The sequence below is a fragment of the Dermacentor andersoni genome, chromosome 2 (assembly GCF_023375885.2).
Source record: "Dermacentor andersoni chromosome 2, qqDerAnde1_hic_scaffold, whole genome shotgun sequence".
In the NCBI taxonomy this organism is placed as follows: Eukaryota; Metazoa; Arthropoda; class Arachnida; order Ixodida; family Ixodidae; genus Dermacentor; species Dermacentor andersoni.
The window spans coordinates 233,149,453-233,169,233 of NC_092815.1; the positions used below are offsets into that span (position 1 = coordinate 233,149,453).

Genomic DNA, 19,781 nt, shown 5'->3' on the forward strand with positions numbered 1-19,781 from the left:
CTTTCCTTCGAGCGCTTCCGAACCTTACGTGAGGCCTCCTTACAGGGAAGGACCGATGGAGGAAGCAAGCGTACTCTGAAAGCTCCCTTCGGCCATCATCACGTAAGGAGCGGTTGTCGCATGCCTGGGTTCGAGATGATCTCTTTAAAGCTTTACGCGAACACCATTATTCTATTAAAAAATGTTGTATCGTCGCACAATATTTAAATTGAAGAGCTAATATAGAGGAACGTGGACGCTTTCTTCTAGTTTTGTTTACTAAAGTTAAAAAAAGTAGCGCATTACAGTGCAAAGCTTGATGTGCTCCAGCAACGCTGGCACGCCGGCGTCGTGCAACGCCTGGCAACGTTTCCATACCGCACGCGTGACTGAAACAAATATGCCTGGCAGGTGGGCGACATCGCGCATGCGCAAGCAAACGTCATGTGCTTAAGCAGTGAGGTGAAGCGCTCGTCCAGGGCCAGGAGCGCCGTAAGGACGCATGAAGGTAGCTTTGGGGCTACCTTATGCTGAGGAAGCACCAAGGAAGCCTTCACCGAGGGCCCCTCAGTAAGGAAGCTTTCAGAGTGACACTAGGTAGCCTCACCGCAATGAAGGCTTCCTCACTGAGGTAAGGAAGATTTCATTGTTTGGTCCTTAGAGCGACGACCCGAAGGGGTTGTTTGAACCACCTGATCAAACGCTCTCCTCGTAATAGGTGGTCACTTTGCTTTCAAGGCGAAGAACATTGCCTACCTTGTATTGTTCTTCCTATCTAATTGTCTGACAATAGCTCAGGAGCACGTAAAAGTGGAGAGGGTTTCACTAGGGCTGAACTAGCTCAGTCAAAGTAGGTAACCGAACGAGGAGGTTTGTGCCGGTGTCTGCAACTGGCCCCCTTCCTGTTGTTTACCTGCCGGTGGCTGTTCGAAAAATGGCGTCGGCGTGTAAGGGAAGGTTAAAAATTCCACAAAGATCGATCTGCACAGAACAGTCGGCAGAGCAATGTCGTATACGTAACGAAAGGCTTCGACAGCATTACACTGCTACGTAAAACTTTTTATTAAACGCAAATAAATTTGTTTTCCTCGGCAGCTCAGAGTAGCCAATGCCAGAGCGATCGGTGGGCAGACATCATCTTGTCTTTTCGGAACGCGGTAGTCTCTGGCTATCCCGAAAAAAAAATCAGTTTTGTTCGGCATAATAATGTGTGTTTATTGAGTAATCGTTATTTCGGCGAGGCGTGTTTTCGCGGTTTGGTGACGTCGCGTGGTAAGAAAGGTGAAGTGGGCGCAGCTCGAAATCTTTTGACGAGCAGCGGTGGGCTGATGGGAAAAAATGAGGAATCAAAAATATCTTTTTTCTTTTCTTCGGTGTAGTCATGCTTAATATATGTGTACACGCCATATCAGATGGGAAGCTTTCATGGTTTTCGTGACCTCGCTTTACAGACAGGCGAAGTAGGGATGGCTACAAAATAATTTAGACCAATAGTGCAAGGATGATTGCAAAAATGGCAATAGTTTGCAATACCTTCATTTACGTTATAACGCCCATGGGTACGACCTATAGATATGAACATACCTTGCAAAACAATGGAGTTAGAAAATGGGTCTTTGTTCATTTCTCTATGGGCTTACGTCAGCGGTACATCTGCGTCATATAAATAATTACGATCGCGGGTGAAACGTCTATTGTAAATGTGTGGCTGACCGACCAACCAGCGTAGGCAGTCGGACGAAGCCAGTCCATGTACTCGTAAGTTCCTGGTCAAAGGCAAAACGAAAACACCCTTTCTTTTGTGTAAAGGAAGCATGTTTTATAATATCTACTATATACGGGCAAGTCATCGGTAAGCTTTATAGAATTTTAAAAGATCGCCTATAGCGAATACCACAATTCTTGCCCTTGAGCTGTGTTGTTCGAAGAGGTGGACATTATTAGCACGAGAAATCTAAACACATACTCAACTAATTAACGAGAATTTACTAATGGACTTCTCGCTTAATTACTTTACGGCACATGCTTTGATTTTCGATTTGCGGATGGTAAGCTAGCACGACGTATCCACTTCAAATGAATTTCCAGGAACACGACAGCTCCGATATATGATTTCCCAAAGTGTGGGGTTAAGTGCATGGTCGTTCCAGTTACACTTGTGCTTCAGTGCATGATAGAGCGTTTTCTTTTTTTTTTCAAAGTAAGTGGAACGACAGTGAAATTTCACGGCGGGTTTGATGGTGCACATCTGAAACTGGTGTCACTCTGGAAATTAATTCCAAATGGATGGGCTTTGCAAGCTCACCGGCTGCAATTCGTAAACTACCATGTCTGCCGTAAAGTACTAATCAAGAAGTTAATCTTGAATATTTGATAATTAGCTGAATATGGGTTTTGATTTCTCGAGCAAGGTTTGCCCGCCCCCATGAATAATCCAGCTCAAGAACTAGAATTATGTTATCTGCAAAAGACTATCTTTAAGAATTCCGTGAAGGTTAAATATTTCACCCTCGTATGTGGTCACAACAGCGTAAAATATACAGACAATGACAGCAAGACCCGCCGCGGTGGCTTAGCAGCCATGGTGTTGCGCCGCTAAGCACGATGACGCGAGTTCGAATCCCGGCTGTGGCGGCCACATTTAGATCCCCAGGTGGTCAAAATTAATCGGCAGTCCCCCACTACAGCGTGCCTCAATATCAATTGTTGTTTTCGCACGTACAACCCCAGAATTCAAAGACAACAAGAAAAGCATAGGCGCAGGCTAACCTTCCCAGGGTAAACTCTAGTATGCAAACATAAATGCCCAGAAAGGTGGACACGAAAACGGCGCCGCGGTAGTTTAATGAGGAACAGCATCGCACGCTTAGTGCAAGGACAGGGGTTCGTATCCCACCTACGGCGAGCAGTCGCTCGCCCACTCCCCTTTTCATTTATTTATAATCTCTATATTTGAATTAAATAAGCATGTGAGTAACCGTATGCTTTCCGTGTTGTTGTTTTTGTCTGTTAGCTTTAAATTGCTGTGACTTCCGACAGCGGGGCCCTTCTGTTCCCCTTCTTCTCGTTCACTGCTGCAAGTACGTCACATGAACAAGGCCGATCTTAGGCACTTTGTGAAAACCGGTTGTTTAATGTATCTAGACCAAAAACACCACTCAGTTTCACTGTAAGGATTACTTCCATTTCTTCTTAGTTTCACTACAACACCCCATTCAAGGTTAGCAATACTGATGCAAAATTACGCCGCACTTTTTAATGAAACACGACTTTCAGTGTCCCACGGTAACTACCGCTTTGCAGTAAAGTCAGCTCAGCCCAAATAAGTAGTCTGCAGGCTGGATTGACAGCGAAAAACGAGCTTTCGGTTGCCGACTGACCATGCTGGCCGACCATTCCCTACTCCTTCGCTTCTATGAGGACGGCCTCATTGTGATTGTCGCGTCGACTTGAGGAATTTTTTAATCTAGGCTGAGATGCTGTGAGAGCGCCAAAAGACGCCGACCGAAGAGTAGATGTGGATTTCATGTCCTGGTTATGTCTTCTTTTCCTCTGCCGCTAATCTAGTCAGCACTACTCATATTTCTTCATCATATATTATACAAAAAACAAAATCTTGTGCAAGAATACCTCTGTTATTTAGTTATGACTTTCGTAAGAATGCTTCCTCATTTATTTGAAAACAAAAACAGGAACATTTTTTTGGTGCACTTCACATTATTTGCCTTCTGCTGTACGCTGGAGCTAAGGAAAGGTGAGCGAGGATTCCACACCCATGCAGCAAGCACAAATCTCATTAGCAGTACTAATTGCGCCAATTACGCTGACACACATATCAGGAAGGTCATTATAATAGTCCTCGTTTTAAATTTAACGCTTGGGTGCAACAACATGCGGTTCCGATGTTCTGTGTTCGATGTACATGCAAAAGAGCAGATGACACTTTTCGCTCCATTTCTCTGTGCCGCTCAAGATAGCATCGGCAGAGTGGAGCAGAGTGCCTTACCGTTCGGCGTGTGTAAGTGTAAGCGGAGACCTCGCAGGAGTAGGACAGCATTGCTTTGCTATTGCAGCTTTGCTTGCCATTAGAATGCAGATACCAAACATGGCGCGCTACGCATTCTGGTGAAAAATCGCTTCTTTTCATTCAGGTAGCACTATTGGTGTATAGTACTAGAAGACTCCATGCAGAAACAATGCTAGGACTATTTTGCCCTTCCCTGTTCTTTGCACGGAGCTACACAGCACGCTGATGTAAATTACCTTAATGCAAAATCTTTCGTTCGAATGGCAAAACATCATCTGTATGGAACTAGCGCAGCCCATCTATCATAGTTATTTTCCCTTTGCCTTTAGGCGTATTGAAAGAGCACCACCAATCCGTGCGCTAAAGAACCTAGTATCATACAATCACGACCGTTCAGACGGTTGACATGAAATCAAAGCAGGAAATGTAAGGTAGGGACATTGAAAATTGCAATATTAATAGGTATGAAGGCAGAAGTATCCATTAGAAAGTACAGACGAGAATTTGATATTCTAGTTCGAATAAAGTGAAGGCGGACTTATTCTTGACCTGAAATACGTAGGACAGGCATCTAAAGGTCAATCATGGCACTGTAATGAGTATCAAATCAAGACACCATAGTCATATTGCACCAAAAATTTGATGGAGTGATACACTCGGCTGACACGGGCAAGCCATCCTCCGAAACTGCTCTAAATACGGGGTCAAGAATCATGGTGACGAAACTGTAGAAATCAAGAGCATTTCTTTACTGCGAGCTGTGCACAGACTTTGCCCTGAAAAATAAGTGAGCTTACCGGACGTCCCGTATAACCTCTAGTTTATGACTACCGAAGAATGAAAGTAATGTTGGAAACGCTTGAGATCTTTTTGATGCCTAACCCACGTTTTTTTTCTCTATTGATTAAAGCATAGATCAATGCTAATTTTTTTCTTCAGGAAGTTCTGATCGGCACACTCAGAAATGCTCGCGCTCTTTATCACATTCTGAGAAAATTCATCCATAAAAAAATGTTTAGTGACGCGTTTTCTTTTTCTGCTTCATAACTTTGAAACAGATAGGGAGAAGCCTCCACTGCGTTCTTCAACATGGAGTTGACAAATCTGCACTGCAGAAGAGCTCTGAGCGACTATGCCGCGCATAGTGAAGCTGAAGGGATGAAGAAAAAGGGTGAATGCATGCGTAACATGAGGAATATAAGACAGCGGTATTCTACTTGTACAACAGAGACAATGAGATGTTTTCCTCATAGCCTGACTCCGTCTTGCCTTTCCGAAGACTCTTGTCGAAATTAAGGCAACAAAAAAAAAAAGTACGCTTTCCAGCGCTTGCGTCTGGTTCCCTGCAAAACGCCTCTGCTGGGAAGTAAAGTTTTAGAACTTACGTCACTAGGCGAAAGTGGAACTGGAAAAGGAAGAATTTCGCCAGTGGTACCCAGTTGGAATGAGGCTTCCGGACCGTAAATGTGAGAAACATGAACAGTGCCTGGACCCCGTGAAACAGCTCGTCGACGTCGCGCATCAGGAACGTCATCATGAATACCAGGCCGAAGCTGTCCCTGCGAGAGCATTATTGCAGCGATTGAAGACGCTCACAGCATTTCAAAATAATAGCATATGCTAAAGAGCGTGACAAAAAGAACATTTGTGAGAAATATCGGCATAACATGGTCTGTCGTGAAACCCAATGGGTTTCTAAACTAATGTGTTATTTTACTTCGATTATCACTGTTATAGCTTTGCAGTTAGTAAATCTCATGAATTCTCTTGCACTGGATCAACGTTACTACGTATTTTATATACTCGTTGATGTGCACTGTAGGTACAAGCTTCTAGTAAATACCTAGTAATATGTGTAGCACAATTTGGTGGAAGGTTTTCAAATAAGTCGATAAATAAAACTTAAGATCATAAAATACTAAAACTATACTAAAACACAGTACTAAAACTTTTGTACTGTGCGAGCCTGACCAAGTCACTGTATTGCTTGCCTTACAACATGCTCAGTGTACGAAATAACTTCATGGTAAGAGCTATTTCTTTAACCTTCGCGGAAAGCTGGTACAGCGCGACTGGGGGCGAGACAAATAAGTACTTGTCGGTGGTGCGTGACAAACACACCTAAGTGCTTGTTGCCAAGTGTACTTTTTATTCAAAGAGCACCAAACTTTCGTGGTCTGTAAAGAACGTACAAGACAATACAAGCGGATGTGTGCACTGCAAGTAGTATATCACGCTCTAACAGACATCTCCCGTTATAATAATGTGGCAACTGTAGGATGCTTGTTTGTTACTTAAAATTAAATTCCGGTGTTTTACGTGCCAGAACCACGACACGAGTATAAGGGACGCCGCAGAGGGGTTAACATCGACGACCAGCTGGTGTTTTTTAACGCGCACGTAATTGGCACGCTCATTGCCGTCGAAATGCGTCCGCCGCGACCGTGCTTTGATCCCTCTGGCTTAGAAAGCCGCTCTGCCACCAGAGCGGGCGCTCACATATTCACCTTCCTGGAATGGGCGTCTCAGCTAGACGTTACGATCGAGGTACACTCGCTGTTAGGATAGCTGCAAGTATTATAGCATAAATTTGCTCGGTTTTGAAATTTTGAAATTTTCTTGTCTGTGGAAAGGGGACTGCACGGACGTGCCTTTAGTGCTTCCAAGTGCAGAGAAATAGACAAGTTATTTCGCACTACATTTATATTCTGCAGAAAAAATTCTTGCAACGCAGTGTGACTGCAGTGTATTTGAATTAAGGAAGCGAAGATATTGAAAATTTAAATATGAGTTTCACTGTCAGAACAAGATAGACATCGTTAAAGTTCTGGCGAACTGTGGGCAGCGGCGCCATCTGGCGTCTGCGTCTACGCATTGTTACGATCGGCCTGCATGGGTACAGCTCTGCAAACCTATCTCAGCCCGCTGCAGTTGTTTCTATCAACCCGCGGGGGTGGCGTGCTTCAGAGAACAGGCGACGCCGGCAACGTTAACTGACCGTGCACCTCCTTCTGAGAACTGGCGACGCCAGCGCAGTTAACAGACCATGCACTTCCTTCGGAGAACTGGCGACTACAGCAAAGTTCAAACATGCGCCTCCTTGGTCGAGTCAACGGCGCCTGCAAGTCAAGCCACGTTTGGCGGAACGTGTATTGTTACCTGGTTCGCTGTCGACTTCATGGTCTATTTGCAGCAAGAGAGCTTCTCGGAAAAGGGTGTTTTGCGGTGCGTTTTTGCGGGCCGCGGAATTCTTCACAGTGTGCTGACAGTCGTCGCGGCTACCGCAGAAGTCAGCTCTGGATTTAAGAGGCGCCGCCTGGGGTCAAGCGTGTCAACCTGGCTACGAGGACCCGCTTAACTCGGTGGGTTCTGGGAAACCAAAGTGCGTACGTGAGTGTGCGAGCTCTCCCCCTCAAAGGCAGGTCGACTACGCCTCCTACGACTGTGGACGGTCTGATTGGACGAAGATTCGACAGCAGTTTTCCCTCACCTAGAATCTAGGGAGGACAGATTGTTTTTAAGCAGCAGTGTGCTCGACAAGCGGTGCTTGGAGGCTTGTGCTCGTGCGCTGTGTGAGCTTCGTGCTCCTTTTTGCAGTCATGCTAGGCTGTTGAAATGTATCTCCTGTTTTAATGTAAATATTGTAATTAAACCCTATACTCCTAGTTCTCGATGAGAGCAAGTTCCTCCCTACAACCACGTCCCAAGCGTGGGTGAGTTGGACGACGGTATGGGCCAGCTACCACATAGTTCATGCCCAACTACAACTCTTACAACTGGATGTCAGCGATGGGTACCTCCCTTCAACTACGTCTAAACCGTGCAACTGGTTGCAAGCGATGGGATCGCCCTCCAAACCTTACAGCATGCAGACTCGGAGCAACTCTAGTGCTACACTCACTTGACAAACAGTACATTCATGATGAAGCGCAGGTTGTACAGCAGAGAGGAGAGGAGCGTGTTTCTTTCCCTGAGAAGGCGCATGCGATTGCAGGTGACGCCGAGGAATTGGCGCAGGATGAAGAGCGGGTTGCGGGCGTGGAATAGCTGGTCGACCTCGGACATGAGACCGACGCTGTCCATCACCGCCTCCATGTTGTGCTGCGAACGAAACGCCTGATGAGCGCGAACGCCAGTGGTCGCCACAGGCGCGAGTTTGTCCTTTGAAAACATTTCCTGCCGAACAGCGGTGCCACAGCACCTCCGCACGAGGGTCACACGCAGAAAGAAAACCTGGATATGGGTGGCAGAACAAGGACGCTCCTCGCTTGGCTTTGTAACGTTGACTCACTTCATAACGAATGCAAATTGTGCTGCCCGCAACCTCGAAGATTTGTGCCCGGTGACGCACTCGCCGCCGGAGTGTTTATACTATAATTGCAACATGTTTTTCGCAAGTCACCTTTTTTACATCGGTCGGATGCCAGTGTGGAAGTGCGAGAAATGGTGAGACGACCTCGCCGCATGCAAATACACAATATGACCGGGAAACTGTTTCCATAGTTTCTTCTGTGCCATGGTTTGCGTTGGAGACGAAGATAGCAAATAGACATTTTCTTCCCCACTTTCATTCCAGGTGTTCAATAAATTGTGATGCTCTCAGGACGCGCCTCACTTGGTCGCCATTGTAAACAAGGTGAAGAACACGAGTGAGTGCAACAAACGAAACTAGACAACTAGAGAACAAAAACCTAGTCATTTATTCGAGAGGCTGTTTCCATATAGCAACGTTCGTCACAACAGAAACAGTGTTCGCGCCTTACTCAGAAAGGCAGGGTGAACCAAGCATACAAGTGATAGATCTCACACCATAGAAGATGAGTTTATCCTGATGGCTCCTACTAGCGATAATCTCATAGTAAATTTGTCAGAAATTAAGTTGGCTTATGCCTAACACCAATCCAAAGGTGGCCATAATTTTGTGTTGACAAGACTGAACTCTGACCTAGTTTGCAAGAGGTTGAAAGAAAGCTTGCATCCGCGTGAAGTATACTTTGCGCAGTCTTTGTATGCACAGGCAAATGTAAATGGGATCGGATTGACACTGTGCTTTAGCACCGTCGAAGAGTTTGGTTTTAATCTTGTATGATGCCTAATTACCAGTAACGAAGGACAAAGTGGTCGAAAGCCTCTATTCCAGCATCAAGTCAAAATCTTGGTGCGCTATAAGAGCTCAGCAGTCTCTGCATCGTCTATTTTTCTTTAAAAGCAAGGCACAAACTCGTCGTAGCCAGGAGAGATCAACTTGTTTCTGCGTCGCCCATCAGCTGCGTTTCATCGAAGGATGAAAATCAGGCATGGGCATTGTTTTTGCTGCTGCACGTGATATTCGAAGCGACTCAGAAGGTCTACGCGCTATCGCTGGCTTGCGTAAGAATTGTTAAATTTGACAAAATATGATATAAACAATCCTCACCTATTTCGTGATTTTTTGTCTTCTCTGAATTTTGACTTCGCCTTGAATTACGGTGCTTCCTATGTGCCAGCCATGATGAACGTCTTCTTGTCCTCTGAAGGCGTGGCTCATACCCACTATAGGGGATCCGCGAAGACTCAGGTGGATAAAGCGTAATTATGCTGGAAATTAAAGTTCACTTGCAATTTGGTGGCAACTGATAAGCTAAACGTGAGAGATGCAAGAAAATAAATGGAATAGCCTGAATTGAAATTGTGCTAAAGAATATGATAAAGAAAGACTATTTAACTGGGCAATCGCTTGGAATAAAATTCCTGGATGGTATTGCAGACATCCGCGTGCCTACTTCCGAGAGTAGAAGCTCCAAATGAAAGGATTGTCATATCCAGGCCTATATTGTGAATAGTAATTTGAGAGCTTGTTTTCTCAACGCACCAAAGCCTCCCCATTACAGAAAATGCAGCGGGGGGACATTCCTCAAACGAAGCTTGTGTAGGCAAAAATTCTGAGAGGGAATCCGACATTGTAACCGTGTGAGGGATACATTTTTAAGCCGGCGTGAATCGAATGATCCACAGCGCCAGGGTTATAGGGGGTGTCTATATTCAGACGAAGCAGTTACCATGGAGTTAAGAAAAAGTACGTGTGGCAAATCTAACCGACGTGAAATAGACCGACAACGGTACCACAGGAAGAACAGGGCAGTTAAGTAATGTCTTAGCCAATAAGTCCAATTTCAATCAGAAACAAACTATTGTGACCAGGCACCTAACATAATCTAGTACATTGCAAAGGAGCAGGGACTAGAAAATGAAATAGTCATAATCGAGAAGCGTTGGTGGATGCGGAATGGAAGAACTATGTAGATGGAGAATTGGTGACAACTGAAGCTGTAGTGTAGAAGCGTCTAATTTATTCAGGGAGAGAATTGCTGCTATGAGCTCTGCTGAAAATTGCTACAAAATCTGGCGGCCAAAATAGAAAGATCAATCAAATTTCGCGTAATGACTAAGTGCCCTTCCACTCTGTGAAGAGGTATGGCCAGCAAAGCTGTGTATGTGGGCCCCTTAACGACGAACTGCACCTCCGCCGTAAGTCGGCCCGGTATTGCACTATCTTCGGCATTGGCCCATTCATAAGGAGTGCTTAACGCCTGCTTCACCTCCGCCGCGGATCGGTGCAGTATTGCACTATCCTCAAGATAGGCCCACTTAAGATAAATTGTTGGTCTACGCGCGGACGCGATCCGCCAGATCCGACCCATAGACATCTTCGATGTAATAATGCCAATGCCTTCTTTTTCTTCACACTGTCATGCGTCAATTGCAATGACAAGGTTTGTCAAAATTTTCGTTAAGATATCTTGAAGTAAGCCATTTAGAGCGTGGCATGGGATTAGCTTAGCATTGTTGGGGGAAATATTATCGGTATATCAAAGGTTTCATGTAACCGGAGTAACAATTAGGCGGATATATTCCTAGACTTTTCCTATTATGTCGGCCTAGTAAGGACTGCCTAGTAAAAATTGCCTGGAATGTGTGAAGTGGAGACCAATGAGCCTGGAAGAAAATGCAAAGAGGAACTCCACTGGGGTTCTCTAAGTATGCGTAAGCATTGTGCCACTTGCTCATCTCCGCGCAGCCCGGTGTCACTACTAATATTATCAATTAGATCTAACTAATATAAACATTGAACAACCCTGATTTATTTATTTATTTCAAAATAGTGCAGGTCAACAGTTATGGCCCATGCAGGAGGGGCTATACAAGGCATGAAAATGCACTGTGACATAAAAAAAATGAACGGCAGTTTAAGAGATTGCCGCTAGCAAACAAGCAGGAAAATATGTATACACATACATATATACATATTTATACGTAAATACACATATAGGCACATATAAAGCATTCATTCACTCAAGCAAATGCTCTTCTAGAGCTTTAACAAAATTAGGGAACTGGAAAATGACCCCCGGAAGACAGTTCCAGTCGGAAACGGTCCTTGGGAAAAACTGTGGTTGAAGGTTTCAGTTCTTGCAAAAATTGGTTCAAGTAAATTACTTCCTGTGTGGTGATTGGATCGGTCGTTATCTACTTTACATTATATCCGACCCTTATCAACCCTTATCGGTTGTTCTCAATCTTATCGTACTCGATGCGATCCTTATCGTAACCCATGCATCTATTTATTTATTTATTTATTTATTTATGTATTTATGCAAGCTACCCCTAAAGGTCTCAGTACGTGGGGTACTAGATAGGGGGCGAGCACAGGCATTGGTCACAGGTTATACTTATCACCATCATCAGCCTATTTTATGGCCACTGCAGGACGAAGGCCTCTCCCTGCGATCTCCAATTAACCCTGTGCTGTGCCAACCGATTCCGAATAGTGTCTGCAAATTTCTTAATTTCCACACCTCACCTAGTCTTCTGCCATCCTCTATTGCACTTCCCTTCTCTAGGCACCCATCCTGTAATCCTAACGGTCCACCGTTTATATGACCTACGCATTACATGCCCTACCCAGCTACAATTATTGTCCTGATGACTATTAGAATATAGGCTTTCCCCGTCTGCTCTCTGATCTGCACCGCTCTTTTCCTGTCTCCTAACGTTACGTCTAACATTTTTCGTCACATCGCTCTTCTCGCGGTCCTTAACTAGTTCTCAAGCTTGTTGGTCAGTCTCCGAGTTTCTTTCCCATATGTTAGCACCAGTTAAGTTATGCCAGCATTTACCTGAACTCAACAGATCAGATATAAATCGTGAAACTATGAAAACTCATCAACAAGCCGAAAATACAGGATATTCGAAATTATAACGTAAGAAAGACTGAGGAAGCAACAAAAAGGGACGCACCATGAAATCAGCGAGAAGGAAACTTGGCTTAGGGCAAACCAAAATGTATGTACTGAAAGATAAGCAGGGTAATCTCATCAGTCTTTCGAAGATATAGTAAAAGCAGCGGAAGAATTCTATAATGGCCTGTACAATACCGAGAGTAGCCAGGACACCTCCTTAGAAAGTAGTAAAGAACATGTTACAGAGTCTCCTTCTATAACTTCTGATGAAGTTATAAGGGCTTTAGAAGACATGAAACGAGGAAAGGCGGCAGGTGAAGATGGAATAACAGTCAATTTAATCAAATATGGAGGGGACATCATGCTTGAAAAGCTTGCAGCCCTTTATACAAAATATCTCACGACTTCAAGGGTCCAAGAGAACTGGAAGAATGCCAACATTATATTAATCCACCAAAAGGCAGACCTTAAAGAATTAAAAAAAATTGTAGGCCGATTATTACTTACCGTAAATATAAAATATTCACCAAGATAAGCTTCAATAGAATAATGGCAACATTGGACTTCAGTCAACCAAGGAAACAGGCTGGTTTCATGAAGAGATACTCTGAAATGGATAATAAGGCAATCGAAAAATTCTTAGAGTACAATCAGCCTCTCTATATGACTTTCATAGATTACGAAAAGGCATTTGATTCAGTAGAGATACCAGCAGTCATGGAGGCATTACGTAATCAAGGAGTACGGATGCTTACGTAAATATCTTGGAAAATATCTGCAGAGATTCTATAGCTACCGTAATTCTCTACAAGACATGTAGGAAGATACATATAAAGAAAGGGGTCAGGGAAGGAAACACAATCTCTGCAATGCCATTCACTTCATGCTTGGTGGAAATATTTAAGCTATTAAACGGGAGCAGGGTTTGGGTATGGGCTAGTTGGTATTCCATAGCAATCATCACTTACAGCTCGTACATAGACAGGGACCAAAAGAACGACGAAGACAAGCGCTTGTGGTCTTCGTCGTTCTTTTGGTCCCTGTCTATGTACGTGCTGTAAGTGATCTTATTAAACGGGGAAGGCTTAGGAGTGAGGATCAACGGTGAATATCCCAGCAACCTTCGATTTGCACATGACATTGTCCTGTTCAGCAACACTGGGGACGAGTTACAAGAAATGGTTGAGGACCTTAGCAGAGAGAGTGTAAGAGTGGGGTTGAATGTTAATATACAGAAGACTAACAGACAGACAGACAAAGAACTTTAATGACAAGGTCCTGAGAAGCTTTGCCCTAGAGCAGAGCTGCGGGCCGCTCCCACGTGGGGACTAGTAGGCCGAGCCTAACCGCCGCATCGTGGGCTCTCTGGACAGCCCAAGTTTGACGTGCATATTCTGAGCTTCGGATGGCAAAGCTCCATTCTTGTTCTGTGATGCGATTGGGTCCCTGTAACGAGGGGCATCGCCAGAGTATGCGTGCGAGATTGCTAACAGCCCCACAGTCGGGGCAAGTAGAGCTGAAAGCCTCTGAAGTGATCGTGTGGAAAAGGGCCAGGTTTGGATAGCACTTCGTCTGAAGCATGCGTAAAGTGGACGCCAGAGGTCTAGCCACTTTGCTGTGAGGGGGAGGATAAGTCCTCCTACCTAGGTGATAGTGGGTAGTAATTTCGCTGAAAGTAATGAGAGTGTCCCGAAACTCGAGAACCCCGGAGTCTGAGCTCGATCCTGCTCCCGTGCGTTGGGTTAGTGCGCACGCTTGGGAGTGGGCGATGTCATAGTGATTGGGAAACGAGTCAAGCTGGGGGTCGAGGTGAGCCGGAAACCACGTGATGGTGTGCGGAGAGATTATCTTGTTCTTGAGAATCTTGTGAGCCTCCTCAGCGATGGATCCTGAAGCGAAAGCCCTGACCGCCGATCTCGAATCAGTGAAGATTTGTGATCTGCTGTTGTCTAGGAGTGCTATAGCAACTGCGACCTGCTCCGCTCTTGTTGGTGTTGAGCACTTCAGGGAAGCCGCATTCACTATCTGTCCATTGTGATCAACGAGGGCAATGGTGAAGTTAGACGACTGTCCATATTGGGCTGCGTCGACAAAACATGCCGAGTAGGGATCGTCCTTGGTACGCTTGAGGAGGGCGAGGGCTCTTGCCCTGCGTCTGCCTACGTTGTTTTGAGGATGAACATTACGGGGAAACGGTGCAACTCGTATGTTGTTCCTTTGATTTTCTGAAATTTCGTATTTACGCTCTTCCATGAGGATATGGTTGATCCCAAGAACTGCCAGGATCTTCTTTCCAGCCGGGGTACAGGATAGACGGTCCAGTTGGGCTGACTCCTGGGCCTCGGTTATCTCGACCAATGTGTTGTGCACTCCTAGTTGCATAAGGAGGTCCGTGCTTACCCGTGACGGAATGCCTAGTACTTTTTTATACTTTTTCTGATGAGCATGTTTAATTGTTTCTTCTCGGAGTTATACCAGTTGTGCATGGCTGCCACATGAACTATATGACTCATGAGGAAGGCGTGGAACAACCTGAGGAGGTTGTCTTTCTTTAAGCCTCCACGCCTATTCGAGACTCTGTTGATGAGTCTCATCATGTTTTCAGTCTTGGCTGTGAGCTTGTTGAGCGTCGTATTGTTACTGCCATTGGATTCGATGAACATGCCAAGGACCCGAATGGCGTCTACTCTGGGGATGGTACAGCCGCTTTTAGTGGGGGTTTGATGTTTATTTAAGACAACGGTTTCCAGCCTCGAGGTGTGGGACCTCTCCTGACTGGTCTGTAGAGGAGGAGCTCAGACTTGCTCGGGGAGCATCTAAGCCCCGTATTTTCCAGGTACATCTTTGTTTGATCTACAGGCTCCTGTAAGCCTAATTCAACAGCTCCTTCGCTTCCTCCGGTGCACCAGATTGTGATGTCATCAGCGTAGAGCGTATGATTGATCCCTTCTACGTTGGAGAGCCTTTGCGATAATTTCTTCATGGCGATGTTAAAAAGCAGTGGTGAGACTACCGCTCCTTGTGGCGTGCCTCTGGGGCCCAAATTGAACTTGTCGGACTTGAGGTCACCGATATTGAGCGTGCCCTTGCGATCCCGTAGGAACGAGCTTATGTATCTGTGGAAGGCGCCTCCCAAATTGAGCTCTGAGATGGAGTTCAGAATATGAGCATGGGATACATTGTCAAAGGCTTTCTCCAGGTCTAAGCCTAGGATGCTTCTTATATCTCTTGTGGTGTTGTCAATGATTTGACATTTGATGAGTTTCATCGCGTCTTGCGTTGACAGGGCCGGACGAAAGCCGATCATGTTGTACGAAAACAAGCCTTGCTTCTCGATGTGCTTAGAAATTCGATTGTGTATGACATGTTCCGCTACTTTCCCCGCGCAGGACGTGAGGGAAATGGGTCTGAGGTTTGAGAGACTGAGACACAGAAGACTAAGATAATTCTCAATAGCCGGGCAAGGGAACAAGAGTTCAGGATCGCCAGTCAGCTTCTTGATTCTGTGAAGGAGTAGGTTTACCAAGGTCAATTACTCACAGGGACCCTGATGAGAAAGAAATTGAATCATAAGAAGAAAAATGGACGAGCATGACGTGGGAATGTAATTAGTGGTGACTGAAATAAATTATCATGACGTGAATAATGATTATAAAGGTTATGGAAAAGTGACAGGTGGAAAATTTTACAGCGAACTGCTAAGTTGTCTAATTTAGCTGTAATGTTTAATGAGGTGACGCTGATGTAACGTAAATATTCTGAAAAAATCAATCGCACGGCATGGTTATGCAAGGCTTCACTGTTTCTAATAATATAAGCTTGTTCGGGATCTGAAAATGGCGGACGTGTATTCTAGTCTGGGATGAATTAATGTGGTGTACGCTCGTTCTTTAATATGCATTACGGCATAACATCGCTAAAGTGCACACTCATCCGTAAACAGCCTTATTTTAAACGTCAAGTAATTGCGTAATTGATTAATATAGGTTATAAAGAGTAACGGTACAAGTTCGCTGCCTTGTGGATTTCCAGACGTAACATCAGCATACCATGAGTTAGGATTGTTAACTGGTGGAAACTGAATTCTAGATTGGAGATAAACAGTGATCCATACAATTATATTAGGGCGACTGTTCAATTGTAAAATTTCAATAATAACGCGATCAAATGCCTCAGAAAAATGTAAAAATATTGCGTCAGCTTGAAACCCAGCGTGTATAAGTGCGGGTATCTCGTTAATAAATCCGGAAGGTTGGGTGTCGCATGAGTAGACCTCGGAAAAACAGTGCTGATGCTTGAAAGGAAAGTTACGGTCTTCAAGGAGGTCGATGACTTGACTGTGTATGATATTGACACGTGTACTTATCTGTATCGGGCAACCACGTTTCGCCGCCTAACAAATGTAATCGCACAGCGCGGGACGCGCCTGCATGTATCCGAAGTTTCTGGAAAGTTATCGATGCTTCTATCCGCTGTCTGTTGTCGCCGAACCTTATGTTATCTGATTTCATCGCGTGACGCGAATGGTGTAGAACTTTGTGGAAGGCACGCGGGTCCGAACGATTAGTCTGGAACATTCGACGACTGCTCTATAAAAGCCGACGCGCTTGACCCGCTGATCAGATTTTCGACGATCGCCGACTGTGTTCGCCGCTATCGTTGTGCTTTAGGTGTAGCCTGTTTTGTGGGCACAGGTTCAACCAATAAAAGCTAGTTTTGTCTTTCACAGTACTGCTACTGTGTTCTTTAACGTCAATACCACGTGACAATATGTTAGAGTAATTTACAAATAGTACTGGCTAAACATATGGGACCATAATTAAGTGCCGAAGCACGATAACCTCATTTGAAAATCGGTATTTAACTATTCGCCAGTCATTGGGAGTGCAGCCGGTTGATAGTGACTGGGAAAACAGAGCGGCTAACATGAAACAAATATTATTGAGCGTATTCTTTAAAATTTTAATATTGAAGCCTAGTTGATCGGCACTAGATGAGGTTTTAAGATTAGTTAGTAAGGATGAAACACAAGGCACACTGAGGACCACCTCTTGCATAGCGATTCCCACTAATGCCTTTATTGTAGGTGATGAGTTAACGTTTTCATAAGCAAAAATTGTTACAAACGTATTACTGATAAGTTGAGCGCAATCTGAATCGGGATTGCGAACACCACTAGAATCAGTGAGACTGTTGTCAGCGCGAATTCAAGGGTTCACTACAAGCATGAAGCGACGAGAATTTTTTAGCATGGATAGCAAGTTGTGAGGAAAAAAGTTATGGCGTGTAGATTTTAGCAATACCTTATGTTTTTCACACGCTTTGTATTTACAATGTGCACTCGCGCTACCAGTCTGTTCTTCCGGCCTGTACGGTCTCTTCTGTTTGTTATTGAGCCGCCGAAGCTCGTTGGTAAACCAGGGAGAACTGCTTTTGTAGGATAAGGATAACATAGGGATGAACTTGTCGACGAGGTGACTGAGGGTGTCTTGAACGAGGATCTAGTTCTGGGCCCGTATAACGTAAAACTATTTCAATCTTTTAATTCCAAGTGCACCATCACCCCTCGCTCGTTAGCCCAAATTTTTCAGGCAGCGCCCATTTTGCCTGCCTGTCAAGCAACGTCAGGAATGCTCAAAAGCCGACACGTCAAAGTGAAGTTTACGCACTCATTGTGCTTAATTATGCCGAACAAACCCGGCAATATCTTCTAATACCTGGTGACTGTCCCGTTCCATTTGGAAAAGAAAATGGCTGGCTTTTAGATATAGCGTCGGCGGTGGCGCCTCTTCAGCTCGGGTGCGGGAAGAGGGAGCCCAATGACGCGTTTGAGGTGCCAGACGACCTGTTTCAGCGGCACTTTAGCCTGAAGAAAGAAACTGTGCGGTAGCTGTGCGACGAAGTGGCGGAGGAACTCGGAGGCGTGAGTGCCAAAGCGCTGTCGGTGGAGCGATAAGTGTTGTGCGTGTTGCGGTTCTTCGCCACGGGGAGTTCTCAAGGCTTGGTAAGAAGTGAGGAGAATATTGACGTGACCCAACCTGTGGTCAGCAAGTGGATGCGACGTGTGGCGGAGGCGGTCGTCCACGCGACGGCCCGCAACAAGTGGGTCCACTTCTCGAGGCCGTCGGAGGAAAAGGCGGCCGTGAAAGAAGAGTTCCTTTGACGCGGCGCCATCGAATGCGTGTACGGAAGCCTTATCGCCATCATTGCATCGAAGGGCGAGCAGAAGGCGGTATTCATGTGCCGCAAGGGCTACTACGCCCTCAACACAATGTTCGTAAGTGTCTTCATTTTTTGTCTGATTTGCCCGTCATAGGAACGCGTGGCTTATGCTGTGCGCGCTCTCGTCAAATCTGCGACGCAGGCATGCGGATTCTCGCCGTCGACGCTCTGCGACTGGGGTGAGACCACAATGCCTACGTCTGAAGAAGTAGGTGGTTGCGTCGTCGGTTCCAGCAGGGACACATTACCAAGGCCGGCGAACACCACTTCGGTGAGCAGCGGGAAAAATTTATGCAGTTGCAGTTCAGGCAGCACGCAGTAAAGTGTGGTCGCGCGGTAAAAGAATATTGAAGCCCGAACTGCTTTTGTTATACTGGCTTGTTAACTATAGGCGCGATAGGGGCTATGTTCAAATTTTGAAATGGTATCTGGGCGAAACCAATTCACAGCACACCTGCGCTGTACTTCAAACTAATTTTTAAAATGTATGTAGAGTTAGAAGTATAGTGCACGTGTGTTGTCACATTCTTTTTTACACTGATATTTATTTATGAATGAGGACCCACAACTCCCACACACAACTCCCACAAAGAGCTGCCTTGCTGAAAATAGGGATGTTGCTATTGTTTTCTGTGATCACAGCTGCGTCAGGTGCTCAGTCTGTACATTCCTTTATTACAGTAGTAATAAAAGAAATCCTTTATTGTGCTGTAGTAGGTGTATGTTACATGACCCATGCATCACTCACTCAAGTTTGTGCAGATTATTTAATACTACTTTTTATGATCAAGCAGGTGACAGCGGCTACTTCCTGGAACCATGGCTCCTGACTTCGGTCCCAGGCCATCCTTGCACGCGCATTGCAGAATGCTGGTACAACACTGCTGACACTACCATGCGGTCCGTAGTGGAGCGGTAAATCAGCCTTCTGAAGCGCCGCTTCCGCTGCTTCCTGCGGTACCACGCCCTCCACTATGAACCGAACCGTGCTGCCAACATCGTTGCAGCATGTGCAGTGTTGCACAACTTGTGCTTTGATGAAGGTGACGACGTAACTGGTGATGTCAGTGATGACAACAACGACAGCAGCAGTGACGATGAGAATGGCGACGCCTTCCCACAGAGAGTTCCCCGAATAAGGGCAGCGCGTATAATGCACTTGAAACGCTGTGCTGCCCTGGACAATGTCATTATATCATTTGGGACGACTCGGCAGCAGCACCAGCACTACCTTCGAAGGGTACGAAGGCGGCTGCGTAGACAGCACCACCAACACCAGCAATAAATGTGTGTCTGACACTGCAGGCAGATGTTTATTACTGTTGTCTATACGC

At 45.4% G+C, this 19,781-nt stretch overlaps 1 protein-coding gene across 2 annotated transcripts in view; it reads right to left on the reverse strand.

The window, feature by feature from the left end:
- The window catches only part of LOC126539808 (uncharacterized), a 94,664-nt gene extending 85,153 nt beyond the window's left edge, over window positions 1-9,511 (reverse strand). For both annotated transcript variants that reach the window (XM_055075741.2, XM_055075742.2), the window contains exons 1-3: window positions 9,423-9,511; window positions 7,908-8,107; window positions 5,392-5,565 (exon numbers count right to left, since the gene is read on the reverse strand). In XM_055075741.2, the coding sequence (XP_054931716.1) occupies window positions 5,392-5,565; window positions 7,908-8,101 (368 nt within the window). In that variant the 5' untranslated portion in view covers window positions 8,102-8,107; window positions 9,423-9,511. The remainder of the gene's footprint in view (window positions 1-5,391; window positions 5,566-7,907; window positions 8,108-9,422) is intronic.
- Between the last annotated feature and the right edge of the window lie 10,270 nt (window positions 9,512-19,781).